Here is a 21618-nt window from a genome sequence, read left to right as displayed (position 1 = left end):
TTGGAAACATTTTTCCGTAACCGGATAAAACATAGCCCATGTTCAGCGCAGAGAGTGTAGCTTCCTAACAGTGAAAGAATCATGCAAATCGGTCAAGTGGTTCCGAACCCTATTCGCGTGAAACGGACAAACAATTAAATCTTTCCTCTTCATACATTAATAGACTAGCCGTTTCCCTGCGGTTACGCCCGTGTCCCGGAGAAGCTGCTGCCCGTACCGGGATAAAACATAGGCTATGTTACTCAGGAAGTGTGTACATACTTACTTACCATACATTTTGATTGTTTGCGTCATCCATCAAAACTGATGTGGACAAATATTGTGCAAACCTTTTGTCATGATGAATCGTCACGTCACGAGGAATATATTGGCCATGAATCTACTTACACAGGTACATGACTATGCAAAAAACTAAGCTTTGAGGGATAAATGATGGATTGTTGCAAAAACAATGTTGCTTACCTATATGTGTTTTCTTAAAATAATACGAAAAAAAAGCATGTTAAATGCTTTTTTTTTGGACTGTATAAACAAAATCGAAAAAAATGTAGAATCAATCTACATAGGTAATATTGTATGAAAAAATGAGCTCTCATTAGAAAAAATATCCATTTGATAATTTTCAGCGTCTCGTGAGCGGAAAAATTAAAAACGAGCAGAAGTTTTTGAACGTACTTTATTGATCTTCACGAACAACAGTCGTACACATCAAATAAATACAACTTTCCATAAAAATAAGTTATTTTAAATTAAGTACTAACTTATCGTACGTTATTATTATTCATAAAGTTAATTCATTTTTCTCGACTAGCAAAATTAGTCAATTTTTATCATTTCGAAAATACAATGTTTTTTTTTTGTTTATAAAAGTATACAAATAGAGTAATTATAGTTTTAATAGGAAACATTTTTACTGACTATGTAAGTAATAGATATAAGTAATATTTATTTTTTCTTAGATACTACAACAGATCTTTGGTTAGATACTTTACGTAACAGACACTATGAGTATTAAATACTTATTTTAATTAATAACCTTCTTAAGTATGACTAGGACTCGACTAATTTTTTTTTCAATAAACATTAAAGTTCTATATTAAACGTAAAACTAAAAACTAGTCATATATAGTCATTATTCAAGATGTATAAATCAAAATGCTAATTTTAAATTACATTAAAATTATCCATAAGTTCTGCTCGATGTTTCCGATGTGATGTTCAATATAAAACACAGTACCTATACCTACAATGGAAAGTCATTGTTCTTTAGATGACTGTTTTAATTAACATTATTTGGATTTCAGTATGACATTCTTTACTTTGATCTAAAACAAATCCCAGAACGCTGACATTTGAAAAATAATAACTTCGCAAAGTAAAGAGAATTTCAATATAAATGTCACTTATATTACATACATTAAGTCTTAAAATTATTTAACAAGAATTTAAATTAAATAATTTTAAAAATCTGTGTAATGCGTCGAAGCGCCAGCGCCATCTAGTACGACTGGCCGGTAATAGTCCTTCATTTCGCCCCAACCGCGCGGCGCTACGTTGAAATTAGGTCCCGAAACTAGTGGCAATCGCGGGCTTTTAGGTGAAGCATATACATCGTTTAACTTCGTAGGTGCCATAGGCACTGGTACATCAATATTCTGTACTGTAATCGTCGGAGGAGAGATGGGAAACGGCTCCATTTTGGGTAAGTTACTGGAGTGTTTGAGCGCCGATTTCGGGTAAGTTTTCTGGTTGCGTAAACTAGATGGCGGGCGGTACGGTGTGTCATGGTTCGCTACGGGGGTCGGCGTGGAGCAGGCATTCGATGTGTTTCGACCTGCAAATGTAATACATAATTTATTTACTGAAATTTATTTACTTAAAATTTCCTTAAAGAACTCTCAATCTATGAGAACACATATATCTAGTTCTCTCTCTAATCAGATAAATCTTTCATCGCCACATTTTCAAACAACTTTGACAATAATTAACATTTTGCATCCTATAAATAACGTGGCATAACCCGAGGCCGGCCGCCTGGCTGCCGACCAATCTGTCAATATCAGCTGTTGCCATTAATATCAGCTCGGCCGACAGATCATAATAATTTCATAATTAATACGACATGGAAGATAGCTTGTAGCTTTGTTTATAGTGTCGGATTTGACATTTAAGAACACAGAAATAAAGAATCTTCAAAAGCACTTTGCACTGAAAGGGTAGGTAAGTATGCTGTTGTAACAAAGTGAAACTCCTGAACAAAAAAGTATCAGATGGGTATCTGGTGACACTGTGCTAAATCAATCAAATTCTTTCACTTATAAAATAATGTGAGGAAATTTCATGATTTCGTTCAAATTAGCAGACCCAAGAAAACTTATTAAGTAGGTAATGGTTTTACAAATGTTGCCTTTGTGCCATGCGGTGATATTAGTCCTCATAAACCTTCAAACAACATTAAATAATAATCATCATCATCCCCCGAGCCTTTTTCCAACTATCTTTGGGTCGGCCACCAGTCTAACCGGATGCAGCTGAGTTGAGTACCAGTGTTTTACAATGAGCGACTGCCTATCTGACCTCCTCAACCTAGTTACCCGATCGACCCAATACACCTTAGTAAGACTGGTTCCTCTTCAAATAAAAGTTCAAAAGCACTCACCTCGTCCCTCATGCACCCACTTGACGGATCTCTTCTTCCTGTTGACGTACATGCTCTGTCCTCGGCTCATGTGGTTGCTGGAGTCGCTCAAGGACTTGGAGATGGCTCTGGCAAGGTCCATCTGTTCCTTCACGGTCGGGTGCACTCCTGGCACGTAGAATGCTGAAGATGCGAAGGTTTTTTCTGGAATGAGAGGTTTTGAGATTAGCGCCATCTATTGGTCAATTTTTTAAATTAGGAAAATAGGAGTGTTAAAAACAATATTATTATATATTTATCTTTGATCCCTTTTCCCAATTTTATGGGGTCGGCGCAATATGTTTTTCGCTTCCATTTCTCCCTGTCAGCCGTCATGCTAATTTTGAAACCCTTTTTATCAGTTATTCGTATCGTCAGAAAGTAAGTGAGTTTTTTTCTTCAGTCTGCCTCTCGATCTATATATTTTTTAAAAGGTGATTTTGAGCAACACTATTATTATGATCACTAAGGGCATTAACTTTGCAGCTTTTTTTTTCCGACGTCAAAAATCATCAAATGACCCCTCCCGCTGTGGGTTAGCAGCAGTGAGGGAGTGTCAGACTCTTACTGACTAAAAACCGTCGTGTTCCGTCATAGGCCGTTTATGTACCAGGGCCGCGGTATCTCTTTCGAACAACCCGCAGCCCCGGCAGGCCTTGGCCCTGCTGGGCCCCGCTGGGGTTGCTGACATCTCTTTGAGGAGCGCTTGGCACAACGCGCACCGTCGACACGGGTCTGTCGTCTAAGCAGACAGAGGGACGATGAGCCACCCGAACTCACCGCCCACAGACCCACGCCTACGGTGGCCGGGAGTCATCACGCGACACCCGGCGCCCATGGTGTCTACCTGGTCCAGCGCGGCGGCCGGGATGAGAGGTGCGTACTCTCTGGCGTTCCGCCTCCTCCTTCTCGAGCATGACCGCTTCGCAGAAGGAGGCGACGGCATCCCATTCCCTCTCGCCCCGGACCATGGCCTGAACCAGGGCCGGACGCGAGAGGTCGCCAGCGCCCAAAGCCTCGACGAGGACCCGGCGGTGCCCTTGCCACGCAGGGCACTCCTGGACTGTGTGGTCCACCGTGTCCTCGGGGCTGTCCGCACAGTGGTGACACCCGGGCGCCTCCTCACGACCGATTCGATGCAGGTACCTCCCGAAACAACCGTGTCCGGTGAGGACCTGCGTCATGCGGTACGTGAGGGCGCCATGACTCCTCCCGAGCCACTCCTCAAAGAGGTGACTTACCGCCACGATGGTGGCGTGCCCTATTAACTTTGCAGCTGGCAAGGACATTGACTACTGACTCTGCCAGATAGATTAATGAAAACTTCAAAACATTCATGTTATTTTGAGACGCTAATCCAGCTTTATTTGCTTACTAATTCAAACTCATACTCAAAATCATTTATTGATACTGCAAAACAGCACTTTTTTAAAAGCCAAATCTCAGATTGATCTGAGCGTCAAATATTTACAAAAGGCTGTCCCCAAAACGCCCACCTTTCACCACTTCCTATGTGTTTTTGCTGGGAAGAAGAATTGGCGCAACAAACTCCCCAGCAACACATGTCTGTCTATCTATAGGTTAAAAGAACCTTTCAACAATGATTTTAATAGGTATACACTCATTTTATAATTTTAGCAATCTTTTACAGCCGATCGGATTTATAACAATGTTTTGTTTAAATTCCGATAGATGGTGTTAGTGACATTGTGTAGTAAGATAGCCTAAGAATAGGCAGTAAATAGGCCACTAATGTCTAAGAATACGTTTCTTCAGGTGAGTGGGCAGTATTCAATTGTATCGGTGTTCGTTGATAACAGGGGTTAAATTAATTGTCACTGTGATTTCTTTAATCATATTTTTATGTTTTGAAAACAGCAATATTAGGAAAGGATTGAGGATATATCATATTTAAGAGTTTCAATTTTATGGTTTGTGATATTAAGTTCGGGTAATTTATCATTCGGACAGATTATGATTAGGACAGAAAAAGTTAATGCACTTTCAATTATGGATAAAAAAGAAAACCAATGTGACGTCATTGGAATACGATTGGTCTATATTAGCAGCAGAATGCCCGCTAAGGTTAAAACTGTGGTAAAGCCGCCGCCGTGGCCTTTATCTTAAGGTCAATGTAGTTACTTACCAAACTTGCGGTCTTTCTTGATGATATGCTCTTCAGCATCGGGCGCCGGCGTGAAGATCTTGTTTAGGTCCACCTCCTTCTCCCCCACTAGCACTGGCTTGTTCTCCATGTCCTCCTGAAAGACCAGGGTCGAAGGATTACTGTCATGTCTCGGCTTTTGTACGTCGATGATGTTACGACGGGTTTTGTGGGAACTATGGTGATATTACTAATCAGGCTATGTAGGTGTTTGCTAACTAAATTGTAAGTCTAAGTTTGTTACTAACTGTTTGATAAGAACACCCGAGTATAATGTATGAGCACATAGATCTGCTTGCCAAGATTAAGGAACATTAACTGTTAAATTAAAATAAAACTAATGAGTTTAATGACAATGTCAAAATCAATTGATAATCTTGGATATTTTAAGAAAGGCGTGATAGACAGATGAAATGAAAATATGGACATAATAGGATGTTTTTACACTTTTCAGTAACTTTCAGTTTTAGTTACGTAGAATATACCTAACTATTTAATGATCTGTGGTTTTAGCCACATTGGATACACACACAATACTATACAAAAGCTTATGAGTTTTTTTTCATAGATGAAAGAAGGAACTTATAGATTTTAAGTTTTCAGATTTCTATGGGTTTTCTCTACATTCTAGTAATCTAGTGGTAAACAAATTTTTTTTGTCTGATTAGCTAGGTATAGGTACATATATCTACATATATTATGTAGGTAGATACTTACAATAGATAGGTAATTGAAAATGATGAAAAACATTTTTACATATAAAGAATGATTCTTATTTTCTAGGTTTACTTTGAAAATGTAGACAGATAATAAAAAGGCAATGACTTTTTAAGTGTGAGTTTTTTAATAATCAAATATTTCGCTATAAATAAATACATTAATCATGTGAAAAAAAGAGACAGATAAAGCAAAAGCAAGAACTTATACATAAAATTAGTCAAAAATAAATAATTTAGTGATAAACCTTTTTTTATATAAATATGAACGTAAAGTGTGCCTACTCATGAAAGAAAACCGCGGAATGGTATTTATTTACACTGGCAATATTTATGAGACTAGTGTTGCGATTCGGGTGCGTCTGCCTTACGGTAAGCGAGTCGAGTGGCTCCTGAAGCGCGGGCTCGCGGGATAGATCCGCATCATTCTGTGTATACCAGGGTTTATCTATTAATTCCTTTGGAAAACCAATTATTAGGGATGATTTATATTAGGCCGGGACGTGGCCGGGGCGTGCCGTGGACGTGGCTCGAACGGGGCACGGTCGTGAAACGTTACATACATTTTGTATGACGAGCGCCGTTTGTGCCCCGTTCGAGCCACGTCCACGGCACCCCCGGCCACGTCCCGGCCTAATATAAATCATCCCTTAAATAATCTACCACTTATGTGTCTACTTTTTGTTTATTGTATTTTTTTTTAGTTTTTATGTACACGTCTTTTTTAAAGATATTGTTTGAAACTTGTTATGGTTACTTTTTCATTTATTTTTTTGGTTTTATTTTGATAGGAGTTGATATGATGGCTGGACGAACTTTTTTTAAGATATCAGGCAAGTATCTACTTACATATTTTAATGCTTTACCACGTGCCTTAGGTCCTACCTTTTTATCTAGAGAGTTATTAAGTTTAAAAGTTTGTAAAAATTAACTAATAGTTATCCTCATTTATGTTAATTACTTATTGTTTAAAATACCGATAGTTCCCGGTACCCAGATTCACCCAGTTTTTTTAGAGAATATTTCTAGACTAGAAATAAATTAGTAAGTAGGCTTGACGCATGCGCAGTAGACGTAGAACTCGCGTTTGATGCCAACTATTGTAAAGCTCGAATGTTTCAACTATTGAACAAACTAATTGTTCATATTTTTATGTATTTATATATTTTGGACAGTGATTGGCTGATTGACGATTCAAGGACATTCCCAATATTGTAACTATTGTGCTTTTCCTTACCTACTAGAGATACGAATTTGACATTACTTGTATAGGGCTAATGTCAAAATTCTATCTCTAGTAAGCAAATCAACTGATAGTTACAAGATTAGGAACAGCTGTTATTCTAGGTAACAGATAGTATCTATAGAATTTTATTTTGCACAATCTAATTGTAGAAATCGGCCGGAAGTAGGAAATTTTCAAAAATATTTTATATTTCAATTTGTTTTTTTTTAAGAATAATTACTTTCGTCTGGCTACCAAACCATTGGTATGGTTTATTATACCATACCTTTATTAATTAGGTAACTTTTTCAGTAAAATCTGCGTCATAATTAAACGTCAAAAACAAGGACCTAACTCCTCACCCGTCGCATCCAATTTTACACCTATTAACAATAGCAGTAAAGTGTAAAATCGATTGTTTGTAAATGTTTATATTATGCACTCTGATGGGACAGAAATGATGGTTGGCAAGGAGCCAGGTCTCTCGCCAGTTGAACCGCTATGAAAATTTATAATAGAACGATTTTTTGAACGAATCGAGGCCAATGTATTTTAATAAGAGTTTAATTGTTAAAAGAATCTTGGATTTCGGAATCTTCGGTTGTCGGTTGTTCGGAAGTCTTTTTGTTGCTTCACTGCAGAACACCAGCTTCTCTACTTAGGAAAAGAGAAGGAATGAACGGTGATCACCTTTGAAATAATTTTAGACTGAATTTTACATTATCTATTACTGCTAAGCGGCTAAAAGATATAATGTATAATGATGATCTCCTCCTAGCTGATTATCGGCCACGGCGTCTGCTTCATATAAGGAGCTTGCTGATCAAGCTGCACAGATACAGGTGCACTCAACTCACTATTCCTTCACTCTCATAGCCCGATGGGACAGTAATCCGACACAACCGGAGAGAGACATAAGCATAACTTGTAATTGGTAGGTAACACTATTAGAAACCTGATAAAAATTACAGATACCTTGATCGAAGTGTATTAGATGACATTCATGTTTAATTTAGTAATTCCTGGGTCCGTAAATCACTCTTCCATTATTTATCTTTATGTGTCTTCAGCTTGTTTATAAATAATGTTTTCTACATCAGATGATCATGACGATCTTGAATTTGTTATTAAAAGGCGGAAAATATAAATTATTTGCATTTCAAAGCATTCCTTGGAAACTAACTTCCCGGATTTAATATTCGTCAATGACAAAAACTAAGTACCTAACCACATAAAATTAGAGGCCTGTGACTATGAGTTATGCAGTGCATTTATTATTTTATAAACCTTCATAAAACAATAACTTCATTTAAAATAACATCTCCGTTTCCCTACAGTTTGCTGTATACTTAATTCGGTTTTATCTTTTATATAAAACTTAATGTGCCAAATATTTACTTACACGACAAGATATCCAATGTCCAAAGAAAAACAAAACCCACCAAATACAAATTAAATATTTCTTTTAAAAATCTTGGAAATGTCTTATGACCATCAATATAACTTTTTCTTATCTATCACTTTGCACAAACTTCATCACGGGCAAACTCTTTAACACTTGGAATATATCTATCTGTCTGATCAACTACGGATAGACGTTAGCAATATATAATGTGTTCACAATGTCATGTCAAACGTATTATATTTCTGTATGACAATTAAAATATTTGGCAACATATACTGTTGTAGCAGAGACGGATTATAGCCATGAATAATAATAATTAAACGTCTATACTAATATTATAATACTGAAGAGTTTGTTTACTAGAACTCGCTAATCTCAGAAAGCACTGGTCCGATTTGAAAAATACTTTCAGTGTTAGATAGCACATTTATCGAGTAAGGCTACAGATTATTTTTTGTCCAGTTTCGTGCACAAGTTCCCATGGGATGCAGGTGAAACCGCTGGCAGATGCTAGTTAAGACAAATAATCACTAACAACGGTTGTGTTTGCAAGTCTGTGTTTAAGGCTCTTTGGATCTGCTGGATTAGTTTCAAGAATCCTTTGCCAATGTGTAGTCATCAAAACAGATGTTTAGGTATCTGTTTGGGGCGATACAGCGGGTACAATATAGTATGTTATGTTATAAACCATAGGCGTAAAGACCTGTGGTTCCCTCTGATTTCAGGGTTCAACTGGTTTGCTCTCTACATGTCAGGCTCTTAATATGACATTTAACGATGTTTATTTGTGACCACTCTTGCGCAGTTGGTATCGATGGATTGCCCAACCTGATCCAGGTCAGATGCTCTGCCTCAATGGAAGCTTCAACTCCCTTTGAAGTCACCAATTAAGATTTAATACATCGTTAACAAAAGCCAGACACGCCAACCAGTGTAACTGAGAGGAGTCACACTAACACAGTCTTTTGACTGCGCGTGCGCTGGTGATGTGTAAATGGGCCCTAAATAACGCAGAGGCCAAGACCAGAGGTGCGGAGTGACGGGTTCGATGCCCGACTCGTGCAAATTCGGATCACGGCTATTTGTAGCGTGTTCCTATCGTATGTTGGCTTTTGATAGTGCTTTCTAGTTTTCTTTTGAGCTAGGTTTTAGTTGCAATAATTGTTTGAATTTTTCTTTGGTCGGGTAATAAATAGATAGGTAAATCATACAGATCATAAGAGCTTTTCGGTTATTAATGAACTTATTTAGATGTAGTAGGTAGATTTTCTACCTGTTTTCCAGAACCGAAACTCAGCAATTAGACACCGGTGGTTTTCCACTAATTTGTGAGGTGTTATAAACAGCCTAAAACATACATCTCATCTGCTTAGCCTAGCCTTTTCCCAATAATGTTGGGGTCGACTTCCAGTCTAATCAGTGTTGTACAAGGAGCGACTACCTATTTGACCTCCCCAACCCAGTTACCCCCCTTGGGAACACTGGCTGAACGTTTGGCCTTAAGTGCCTCGTAAAATAGCCTTCAGCCACAGAACTATTTACTAGCTACCATTGGATCTAATAATTCCAGCACTTTGGTATAGATCAGATCTAAAATTGTACCGAAGTGAGGTCGGTGTTCTAATGATCGGGTCAAGAGTTATTATTGAAAGATGGCCTTTTTGAAGGTTTGTTAGCAGAACGCAAGTAGGAATGTTGGCATTCATTACTGCTGTATATTTATGATCAGTATTTTTAGACGATGCAGATCAAACGGACGTATTACACCAGTAAAGTTTAAAAGAATAATTGTTTAAATAATGAGTTTATTCCCAACGCGTTCTAAAACGAAATCGTACTAAGTATAAAAAGTGATTAAATGTCTCCATCTTTCTCGATGTATTAAGTTTAAGTCTACAATTTGTCACAGATCTCCCTAATCGCGAGGTTGTTGTCCGGTCACTCAATTTGACACTCACAACTTCTGCGCTGTTTCCAAAGCTTTCTTAGATTTATTTCTCTTGCTGAAGAGCTTATTTTGGGAACCTCTCGATTATTTATTTTTTAATCGTGAATCTGTTTACCGAAAACTATTTCCACTGGGCAATTTGATTGTACAGCTAATCACTCCAATATTTCAAGACGAAGGATATTTTAATAGGAACTTTTGTTTTCTTTATCTGAAGGAATAGGTAGGAAGGCTCTAATTCAATTTGTTTGTCTGTCCTCTTCCAGAAACCGGGTCGATGTAGCAAAACAGTAGTCTACTTTTACCTATTTTACTTCGTTCATTAATGGTAATACATTGCTGACAAAAAGAATTACACTATGAAGAAAAATATACGAAATGATTTATTATAAAAAAATTATAAGATTTTTCTACTACATTTGTTTATTTTTCAAGAAGTATTTTCCAAGGCCTATGGAAATATGTTATGGGATTTCTTACGTAAACAATGAACCTATGATATTTCTATGCGAACATTTCTAACATAAATATAGTATTGAAAGCAAAAGAAAGCAGCCCGTCTGTTACCAACCCGTAGTTTGTATATTTAGCTGAGAACATGTGGACGCAAATATAGGTTAATCTGTTTGTCCGTCCGTCTTCAAATAATCCACTCTAAACGTTTCACCAGTTTCAACATACTTCATATTGTTTTTTTGAAAGTTTAAAGAACTTCTTTGCAGAGGAAATAGAGTATATTGACCTGTTCACAGTGCCAACATTTCATTTCAATAGATGTGTTATTGATACCTAATTATTGTTTCCGAATCAAAGTGATGTGATAAATATAGCCCGATGTTATTGTTATTTTGGTATAATAGAACCCGCGGCTTATGTTGATAACTGATACTAACTTTAGTTTAAAGTTTTGTGCCTAAAATTAAACTACAACAAAATACCACACAATTAAAATTCTTAAAACTGGATACCTACAAAGTTTTCTCTTCATTAAATCGATTAATTAATAAAGCATTATATGCAACCGTGATACTTTGATTGGAGCATTTTGCCAGTCAACAAATAATTAGGGACGTTAGAAAATAATGATTTAGGTATCCTATTTCTAATAGTTCATTTAACACTTAATAAAAAGGATAATTAATTTCAGTATCCGCTGAGACAATAGCTGAATATAAATAATATTTTTCAGGTATGTAGGTATAGGTATTTCGCTGAAACAATATGAATATTACAATAGTTCAATGTCTTTTGTCAAAGATCTACTACGTCGGCCATCTTTAAAAAGAATGTATTGTTATTTAAATTATTAATATCTTCTAATATTATTTTATTAGTCTTTCGTAATATCATTATCCTCCTGCCCTTATCTCAATTTTATTTGGGGTCGGCGCAGCATGTTTTCTTTTTTCTTTTGTAATATCTATTGTATTTTTATTTGGATTATAGCCAAACTAATATTTTAGCGGTTTGTAGTTTATTTATGACTAGCTTCTGCCCGCGACTTCGTACGCGGATCCTGTCCCTTATGCCAGCGACTACGGGGTCAGCAAAATCAAAGATCTGAATAGTCTGATATTGAATTTTAAGGGCCCGTTGACTTGAAAACAACGGAATACGCATAACCATTAGAAACGTTCCATATATTTAATTTTTGTACTTTAACGGCAAAAGCACAGCAGACTAAACAAAACGCTGAGAACTGAACCGCAATAGACGTGACCATAGGGATAAAAGTAGTGATTCTAATTAGTCCGCATTTAAGTTGTGTGTGGCAAAAATATTACACGTATTATTACGTAAAAAAACATTAAATAGATGACAAAGTCGTGGTTATTTAGTGGAAGTCGTGGTGGTTTTGTGGGTAGAAAACCAATCTCTCAAGTATGAGCGTGCGTCTTTGATTCCAGGTCTGGCAAGTGCCTGCCAATGCAACTTTTCTAAGTTCGTATATACTTTCTACGTATATTTTGGATACCAATGACCGTTATTTGGAGGGGATGTTAAACTGTAGGTTCCGGCTGTCATTGAACATTCTTGGCAGTCGTTATGGGTAGTCAGAAGCCAGTAAGTCTTACCAAGGGGTGTTGGTTTGAGCGGGTAACCGGGTTGTGGAGGTCAGATAGGCAGTCGCTCCTTGTAAAACACTGGTACTCAGTTGCATCGTGACTGGAAGTCGACCCTAACATAATTGGGACAAAGGCTCTTGAGATAATAACGACAATAATAATGAGATATAGGCACCGCAGGACATCTGAGGCTGATGACGGGGAGTAGCGACCCCGCGGGGCTATATATACTGAGTTCTCCAGGGAGAGTATAATGTCCCCCATCTCCGGCCGGTCGGAGTGAACCATGACGGGGGTAGGTCTCACGCCTCTGGCTTGGCTTGGCCGTCCAGAGTGGAGTCGCTAGAGCAGGATTAGTAGCCCTGCTCGGAGGGTAGGTGCGTAATCTGCGTTTAAAGTCCGACGAGGTATCCTCACCCTTCAGCCGCTCATGTCCCTGTTGCCCTCTTGTTGCTATTCAGTGACTGGTTCCCGGGGGCCCAGTAAGTGAGGTGGCGAGTCTCCACCTGCCATTTTTACATGTACCTAATACATTGTCATCCACTAACATCCCATCACAATAGCCCAAGTAGTTTTCCTCCATAGTTAGCAATAGTTTGGCACAGAACCGGGGATTGTCTTTTTTTTTAACGACGTCCACCGGGGATTGTCCTTGGGTTCATTTCTATAGTGTATAAAGGGATAATCGTCGGTGTTGTGTCACCATTTCATTAAAGTTGTCTCAAAAGGGCTTCAGCGTGTTGGCTTCGGCCCCACGTTTGCCTCCCAAAAATTCGGAACTCTGTAGTCCCGAGGTCTGAAGAGACATACAAAATAATAATGAGATATAATGCAACAAAGTCGGAGAGTGGGGGCTCGTGACGCCACGTCTAGGTATGTAAAATTTGTACTAAGTAGTGACTTAACACGAAATTCAAGCTTTGTTGTATCTTCGTTATTATTTGTTTGTGTGAGAGAGAAAAGAAAAATACGTGTCCATTATTTTAGGGTTATCTAAAAGACGGACTAATTACTTTTTTTGATTCACCATACCTATTTCATAACATTCATTTCTATACATTCCAAGTGTAGTATTGCTCTTGAAGTTCCACATCAGGTGTTCCAGATCTTCAATGTTTATACGTCAATAGAGAGTCCTTATCAGATAGAACCACTTTTGCTAAAACTTCATATCTTCATATGCTATAGTCTAGCTGGGCCCCTGGAGTTCCACATCAGGTGTTTTAGATCTTCAATTTGTATAAGTCAATAGAAAGTGCTTATCAAATTGAACAACTTTTGCTAAAACGTCATACCTGTATATGGTACAGAGAAGCTGGGCTCTTGGGGTTCCACATCAGGTGTTCCAGATCTTAAAATTTATTATCTCAGCTGAAAATGCTCATCACATGAAACAATTTTTGCTATGGCACCATTTTTGTATCTCTTATAGTTTTGTTGGTCTGTTGGAGTTCTGCATCAGGTCTTCAAGTTTCGAAGATAAATTATAGCCTATATGTTGACCAGGTTTAATACTGATACAACAAAGAAAAAATCATTGAAATCCGTTCAGTAGTTCGGAAGATTAGCGTGTACAAACAAACAGACATACAGACATACAGACATACAGACAAACAGACAGAATTTTTTTTTTGGATTTGTGCTCCATTACTGTTTCTAAACCCCGCCCAATTATTATTTTTTTAATATATTCAATGTACAGACACAGTTTTTTTACAGATTTATTATATGTATAGATAGATGATTTTATTTAAGAATTTTTAATTTCATTTTACATTTTTCTAGTTAGTGAAGTCAGTATTCTATCTACTTTGTATATAAAAAAAATCAATATATAAAATAAATAAATAATACTTGAATATAATAAAATGGGAAACAAAATTGTGTTTTTAATACAGTAGGTATTCACTAATATATTTGATTTATTTAAGGTCTAAACTGTATACTGATACTTATAGGAATAAAGAGGAAACATTTGTTTGTTTGTTTGTTAGTACCCTGAAAATATATTTCGCTGTGGGAAAGCTACACTATTCCCGAGTAACATAAGCTATATTTTATCCCGGCACGGGCAGTACTTCACACGGAACACGGGTAAAACTGCAGGAAAACAGCTAGTACATACAGGAATAGAAACCTACTATGAAAGTTTTCAAAACGCAAGTATTGAATGAAAACAACAAATATGTTGGCAAAAGCTTTGCACGAAGCAACTGTATGACTTTCAGCCTTGAAATTACGTCTATAGCAAGATGTTTGACTTTTATGTTTCTGTTATGAATTTGCGTATTTCTTTGAACATCGTTGACTCACGACTGATTCAGAAATGTTATCAATATAGTTCATCTGTAATTCTTGAAACATTGTCTTATGAAATGAGTAGGTAGGTACACTATAGTTCGGCCATTCAGAGAATGCGTTCCTGACACGTCGCGATTGAACTGACGACGTAATAACATTCATTGATTATTGATATAATAATGTTGTTTTAATGCTCCTCAATTGTTAAAACGGTAAACAACCAGCAAAAATATTTTTATCGTAACTGCAACGCCATTGCAAAGTTACGTCGTCAGTTCAATCGCGACGTGTCAGGAACGCATTCTCTGAATGGCCGAACTATAATCCCATGTTTGAATATATTAATTATTTATTTCGAAAATAAAACACAATTTTGTTTCGATGAAAAGTACAGTCAGCGTCGTCAATTAGTTGCCATTTGTTTTTAAATAAAGTTCTTTAACAAAATTAAAAATATTTTATCAATTTATAAGATCATGGGAACTTATTGACAACGAGACCTTAAATATAAATAAATAATATAAAATAAATTATATTACTCCAATATACTTGTGCACCTCCATACGCGTGTGTTAGAAGCACGAGCCACTAATCAGAAAACATACACTTACCCAACTTACAGGGAACAACTTATAACTGAGGTTCGTGAGGAACTCCTTCTTCTGAGGGTCGTACATGTCCGAAGGCTTGAAGCCCCTCTTCGTAATGAGTGTGCTATTGACGCTCGAAGAACTCTTGGTGTCGTCGAAGCTGTCTCTGTGGACGATCCTGTCGTTTATCTTGTGGATGCTCGACATTTTGTTCGATGAGAACTGACTTTCGCTTATCGTCATCATTTTGACAAGTTTTTTTATTTCACTGCACTGTCACTTTTTTATTAACTTTTTTATATTTTTCACGTGGCTGTGGACAAATTAAGATTTGTTGTCTCGTTGACTGTACTTTTAAATTTATTTTGTTAGCGCGACAGTCTTGTAATTCATAACACGGTATTTACGTGCATACTAATAGCTCGCGACAGATAGAATGACGGCGATATGCGCAGGAGTTGAAGTAATTACACCGCGTAGCACGGCTACGTGAGCTACGTCATTGCTACGAGTTTTTTGAGTAATAGTTAATTTTCTCTTGTATTAGTAATCATTGTAATTATTGAAAATATTGCGTAGTATTGACGTTTTTTATGATAAATCAAAAAAATTACTTTATGGTCTTGGTGATTTACCTAGATAGGTACTTAATTTGTGATTGACTTGTTGACTCCTTGTGACTGTATAGTTGTAATGTTCATTCGTTAAAAAAAAAATTAAAATTAATTAAATGTTTTTCCGTATAGTGCTTGTGAGTTTTTAGCGCCATTTCTTCTTGAACGTGTTAATAATAATAATGAAATATTGTTTGCATTTCTAACCGCATTAATGAACTATGATATGAAGATAAATTAATAATAATAATACATTGAATTATGATAAGAATTTAGTAAATGCAGAAGTTAGCCATATAGGAGGCACATTGTTTCTTTAAACTTAAAATACTTCATTCAAGATTACGAGAGATAGAAGATTTTTCAAGTATATTTTTGTATTCTTAGGCTCTTAGTTTCTAGCTATGTATATTATACTGATAAATAAAGTAAAGATTAATTCACGCTTTCAGACTACAGGTTTAATGGTTTATTTTAAAAGAAACAGACGATTGAGTGGTCTAGTTAGATACACTTACGGTATGACCTGAAAAATCTTGCTATTTTTAACCATCAGCTATGTTTCTCATCGCCTCACTTTTTAGACTTCTAACAACTATAATGCACTGCTTTTACAGTTCACTATAACAGTTTTTAAGATTGATTTATTTAACCTTTCTGTTTTTGAAGATTGTATGTACTTGATAAAAATAACTATTCTTAGCAATCTTGCAATAATTAGGTACAATATTGAACTTTAAAGAAAGAGCCATGTCCCACCCGCCTTCATCATCAGGAAAAGACTCATCGCTTTTCTCAACCTGTGCTATCTTTCTAGAAAGATTCTCAAGAAAATTCAGATGCGTGAAATAATCACATATATTTAGCCTTTCCCCTGCAACAATATGTTAGATTCTAGCCAAAAGAAATCACCAAGGTTTTTTCGAACTATTCATCATTCCATCAATGCAACGCAACTGGCCCAAACATCACCCACCATGCCAAACTCAAATACAACATTCTAACGCTCTTATTACAAAGGAATAAAGCTCAATTTTGCCTGCACAATAGTTTTGACGCAAGTAAAATGTAAAGAGAACGATGTACAGAAATAATTTCGTGAAAAATTCAGTTGCTGGCCGCTTTACAGATGTTTTTTAGCTTTCTGTTTACGTCGCTTTTATCCTGCTTGTAGATATTTGTTTCAGAGTTCTTTGATTTCAGAAATATTTTAGGGAAACTAGTTTTTGAATATGTTTTCCTTTATGTAATAAAATACTAGGTATTGATGCCTAGGTCAATAGTAGGTACGAACGTTCATCAGACATGACAATGAAAATAGTCGCACTTTCGCCTATGTAATGTTTTGTTCAGCTTCTAGTCATCAGTCAATGTTTTGAATTTATAACTGAACCCTCGAGTAAAAACTTTCCCAGACAACACTTAATGTATTTGCTTTCGTACCTAATGGCATTATATTACAGTCTCGAAAGCAAAAAAAAAAATCACTCATGTCCAGTAAAATATCACAAAAGTTCACATTTCATGTTATGATAAAGCGTTTTTTACAATTTGTCAGTTTGTGCTGAAAAAAATACTCGAATGTCGTTTATGTCATATATTTATGTGTGTGACTGTACCCGTCATTCGTACGTATTTTTACTCGATGAGGTTATGTTTTTAGGGTTTTAGCTATCTCTCTGGAATCTGAAATCGATTGTAAAATTTTCAAAGATATGTGTAGTTATATGTGTCTTCTACTTATGCCTATTGCCTTCTCTGCAATTACATTTTAAATATTAGCATCATAACAAGAATGCATTGTTCCTAGCTATTCTCTCAGCGGGTCACAACAGCAACCTGATAGAATAGTTGTTCGCTTACCTACCTATATTTATGAGTAAGTATACAACATATATCTATAATTAAGTTTAAGATGATTTAAAGAATGTTTTAATACGTTTCATTTTCGATGAAATGAGCATGCAATTTTATTTATCTAGCGCCAACAATATACCTAGCTACCTAAGTACGAAAGCGTCCTTCGTAACTCCTCGTAATCCAAGCGACTATAACTTATTCCCAGCACAAATGTACTACAAAATGTTAAATTAATAACTCACACAGCATTAAACATAAATGTATCTAAACCTCTTCAAATCCGGCCGAATCTAGGTCAGTTCTCGTTAGCAAAATATTTGTATAAATATGCGAATGAAATACAAACAAATGAATCATCTCTAACTGGGATTTTTTCAAGCATTATGTACGACTTAACTTTGTATTTGTTTATATTGATTGATCAATTAGGTACTTCAAATCATACCTATTACCTATTGTTTGAGGAAGGAAACCCAGTTGATTAAATATGTTTTTTTGTGGTTATTTAATTAGGTGTCTACGTACCTACTTCTGTGTACGAAAAACTTTTGAAATTGGGCTAATCGCAATTTGTAAACCTCAAAATTACAAAAAGTTTATTATGGATCGCAAATGGCGCAACAAACTCCACAAGCAATAACTAATGAAAGGTGTTTGAATAAAATGACGAAAGCCTATGGTACCTACTATTCAAAAAAAACTCTTTATAGATTTAACCTTCAAGGAAATCATATATCATGTCGTTTATTTAAGGTTTTCAGGGTCTAGTAAGAAAGTGTTTTTTTTCCAATGAATTCGTATAGGAACCTACCTAGCGGTGGTCAGGCGAGAGTGTCCCTGATAGTACTTACTACCTAAGTTTTAATAAGTGGTTTCATAAGTAGTGTTTGATAAACTAGCATTATGCAGAGTAACAGACAATGTTTACCGTGGTTATTCATCATTCTCTAAGCATGAGATATTAAAACAATATCACAAACATCTAACGTCGATAATAAAAATATTATGATTTCCGTAATAAATACATAATACTTCGACAAAGTAAGGCTTTTCTTTTGAATTCCGCCATTCATAATAATCGGCCAAGTGCGAGGCGGACTCGCGCATGAAGGGTTCAGTACAAACAGTCACCTTTAGGTATTTAAATATAAATACAAAAAGTATTTACTATAGTTTACGCTAGTCTTTTCCTAGCTATGTTGGGGATGGCTTCCAGTCTAACCAGATGCAGCTGAGTACCAGTGTTTTACAAGGAGCGACTGCCTAATAGTTTAAGTATTTGTTGCTAAAGCGGCAACAGAAATACATCATCTGTGAAAATTTCAGCTATTCTAGCTAACATGGTTCATGGTATACAGCCTGGTGTCCGACGGACAGCGAAGTCCTAGTAACATAGGGTCCCATTTTACCCTTCATGTACGGAACCCTGTCTGTAAGGCGATGTACCTACTCTTTCATCAAGAGTGCAAAGTGCACACTGAATGGCATACTTGGAATACCCAGATGTGCATACCACGGCAGGTTGCAAGACCACAGACAGATAAATCTAACCAGCATTAATTAAAAGTGAAACGTTCGTAGGAAATCATTTGGCGAGGACACTAATGAATCATTTGTTGAGAATCTGTCTGCACTTCTTATAAGTCGTTACACTGGCAACTATGTCTTGTGTGGTAATGACTGATGGAATTTGTCAGCTGGTCTCTATCTACTGATTATATGTTTAAACTTTACCGAATTAAGTGTTATCTGTACTTCCATGATAGTGCTACCATGTTTAAAACCTTTTGATTTTCTTATTTTGTACTGCAATCTCTGTGCTGGAAAAACCGTTCACCCCAATGATTCACGATAAGTAGGCATAGGCATTTTTTTCTAGGAACAAAGTAAAAGCTTGTCAAACAAGCAAGAAACTTGACTAAGTAGTTAGTCAAATAATGACTGTATTCATACTGGCTAAGAATTTTCAGGATGTTCTTAGACTTTTGTTTCTAACGTATTGACCGAATTTCTAAGAATTAGCGCTTAATAATTGTTTAATATTTCAACATAAACAATATTTTGGCAACCGTAGTAATTAGTAACAAGGACCAAATAAGGCCAGAGTTGAGCGAAACAATCCGAATCAACAAGTATGTGAGTCACAATCGAAAACAGCTCCGAAATAGTATTGTGAAAATCTATATTCATTATGAAAGTTTCCTTTTAAGGACGAAGTATACTTGTATGTGTTAATAGTAGGTAATATTGTGGTTTCTAAGTGATAGACTCAGAACAGTTTTGATATTTATGTAGCGTAAGAATATGTACACACTGCAGACTAAATAGTCGACCAACAATTGAGCTGACGACTGAAAAAAAAACTCTTAAAGAAAATCTTGATTCCAATCAAAGTTTTCAGTCGTTCTATACCAGCTTAATACCTGATCGTTGTTATTTGGCACTTCCATTCATCTTCATACTGATTTATGAGCCCAAACAAACTATCGGCCGACTAAAAGTTTGTACTGTGCGCTTGCTCTATCAGATGACGTTGTGTTTTGTTTAGGTAATGTTGTGGGAAAACCAGGTTTGAAATGTATATGAGTAAAAGTAGAAGAGTTGCTGAAATTCCTTCATTTACGCACTCGCTCTAATTAATGTGTAAATGTAAATTAAGTATCTAATTAAATAGGTATTTACGAAAAGACCCAGAATTTGATTTACACCGGTTTACCATTAAAGGCAATTTTCACGTTTTTAAAACACGGCAAATATTAGTAACAGAATTTCTAGCTACGTTTTCTTAAAATGTAAGTAGGTATATTTAGAGCTCTTAGTTTTTTGTTCCTCTTTAGTGATACGCCACTAATACGCCTGTCAGTAATATGTGTCATCCCGGAACAGCTCGCTACACGACAAAACAATACAAAAAACAATATGGCCGATATTCACTACACCCACGCGGGAAAACGCTAATAAAATACACTTTTGGTATCAAAACCACTGGTTTTACACTGACGATTTTGTGCACGCAATTGCAATTCTTATATTTAGTTGAATAAAGACCGTATTTGTATGAATTTGCGACGCGGTGTCTGCCTCGCGGGGAGATTTCTCACAAACTAAAATAAGTTCTGAAACATCATTGCATAATACGTAGAAAAGCTCCAGTGTGGGGGCACCACGCTTCACAGATTTTCACGGACAGTCCTGAAAAGAAAGTACTTATGTACCTACTAGTAAATTGCTATTCCGACTAAAGTAAAGTTGTTTACTCAAAATTATTTAATTCTTTAACTCTCAGACAAACTTTGACCATCGCGTAAGATACGAAAATCATGATATATATGATAAATATGATATATATGATAGGCATGATAAATATGGCGACAAAGAACAAATTGTAGAAAAAACGGTCATATTTAGTCTTATTTAGTTCAATCATTATATAAACCTTAAGAACACTTATCCTTTAAAAAATAGGTATTTTAGGTATGCATATAATGAGGATGAATAAGTAGGTACATAGGTACTCATGACTTGCGACCGGCAAAGACAATTGACGTCAGTGAAGTGAATATTCAGTTGACAAACAATGAAAAACGTGCAGCTGCAGCAGTTTATCTCTAGGTACTAACAAAGATCCTTAGTCATAATAAGGTACGTATCTTCGTAAAACAATAGGTAGGTAGATATGTAGGGAATCATTTCTTACAGAGAGGAACAACTTAGAATAACTTTTTTTACCTGCCAACCTAATGATGAAATATATTAGTGACGCGGAAGCCCGAAAGCCTGACAAGCAGTCGCTCCATGTAAAATACTGTAAAGCCGTTACGGGTACTTTAGGTTTAAGTTTAGATATGAGGTCGATCTAACCTGGGCTGCGGGTTGTTCGAAAGAGATACCGCGGCCCTGGTACATAAAAGGCCTATGACGGAACACGACGGTTTTTAGTCAGTAAGAGTCTGACACTCCCTCACCGCTGCTAACCCACAGCGGGAGAGGTCATTTGATGATTTTTGACGTCGTTAAAAAAAAAGGTCGATCTAACCTTTTCAACCCAGTTA

General features: G+C 36.3%; 1 protein-coding gene across 11 annotated transcripts; it reads right to left on the bottom strand.

Moving 5' to 3' along the window:
- Nucleotides 1-658: 658 nt before the first annotated feature.
- On the bottom strand, nucleotides 659-20673 carry LOC124642653. 11 transcript variants are annotated; one of them, XM_047181216.1, is made up of 6 exons: nucleotides 20615-20673; nucleotides 15114-15405; nucleotides 5929-5985; nucleotides 4824-4938; nucleotides 2660-2842; nucleotides 659-1834 (listed from the first exon to the last, which is right to left on the bottom strand). In XM_047181216.1, exons 2-6 carry the CDS (start codon nucleotides 15336-15338, stop codon nucleotides 1461-1463), a joined length of 954 nt encoding a protein of 317 aa, XP_047037172.1. In that variant the 5' UTR covers nucleotides 15339-15405; nucleotides 20615-20673; the 3' UTR covers nucleotides 659-1460. The 11 variants fall into 11 exon arrangements, with proteins under 11 accessions (XP_047037172.1, XP_047037174.1, XP_047037169.1 ...); XM_047181218.1 differs by having other exon boundaries at nucleotides 20568-20672; XM_047181213.1 differs by having other exon boundaries at nucleotides 15114-15772; nucleotides 20615-20665.
- Nucleotides 20674-21618: the final 945 nt, after the last annotated feature.

Source organism: Helicoverpa zea, chromosome 25 (assembly GCF_022581195.2).
Source record: "Helicoverpa zea isolate HzStark_Cry1AcR chromosome 25, ilHelZeax1.1, whole genome shotgun sequence".
In the NCBI taxonomy this organism is placed as follows: Eukaryota; Metazoa; Arthropoda; class Insecta; order Lepidoptera; family Noctuidae; genus Helicoverpa; species Helicoverpa zea.
The sequence above is the reverse complement of the archived record's forward strand: the minus strand, read 5'-3'. Positions and strand labels throughout refer to the sequence as shown.

Coding starts and splice junctions, on each gene's coding strand:
- LOC124642653 (XM_047181216.1), bottom strand. CDS start 15,338: ATGATGACGATAAGCGAAAGTCAGTTCTCATCGAACAAAATGTCGAGC. Junction 4,939..5,928: donor AGCCACTCGACTCGCTTACC/GTAAGGCAGACG, acceptor CTGGTCTTTCAG/GAGGACATGGAGAACAAGCC. Junction 1,835..2,659: donor GTGGGTGCATGAGGGACGAG/GTGAGTGCTTTT, acceptor TTACATTTGCAG/GTCGAAACACATCGAATGCC.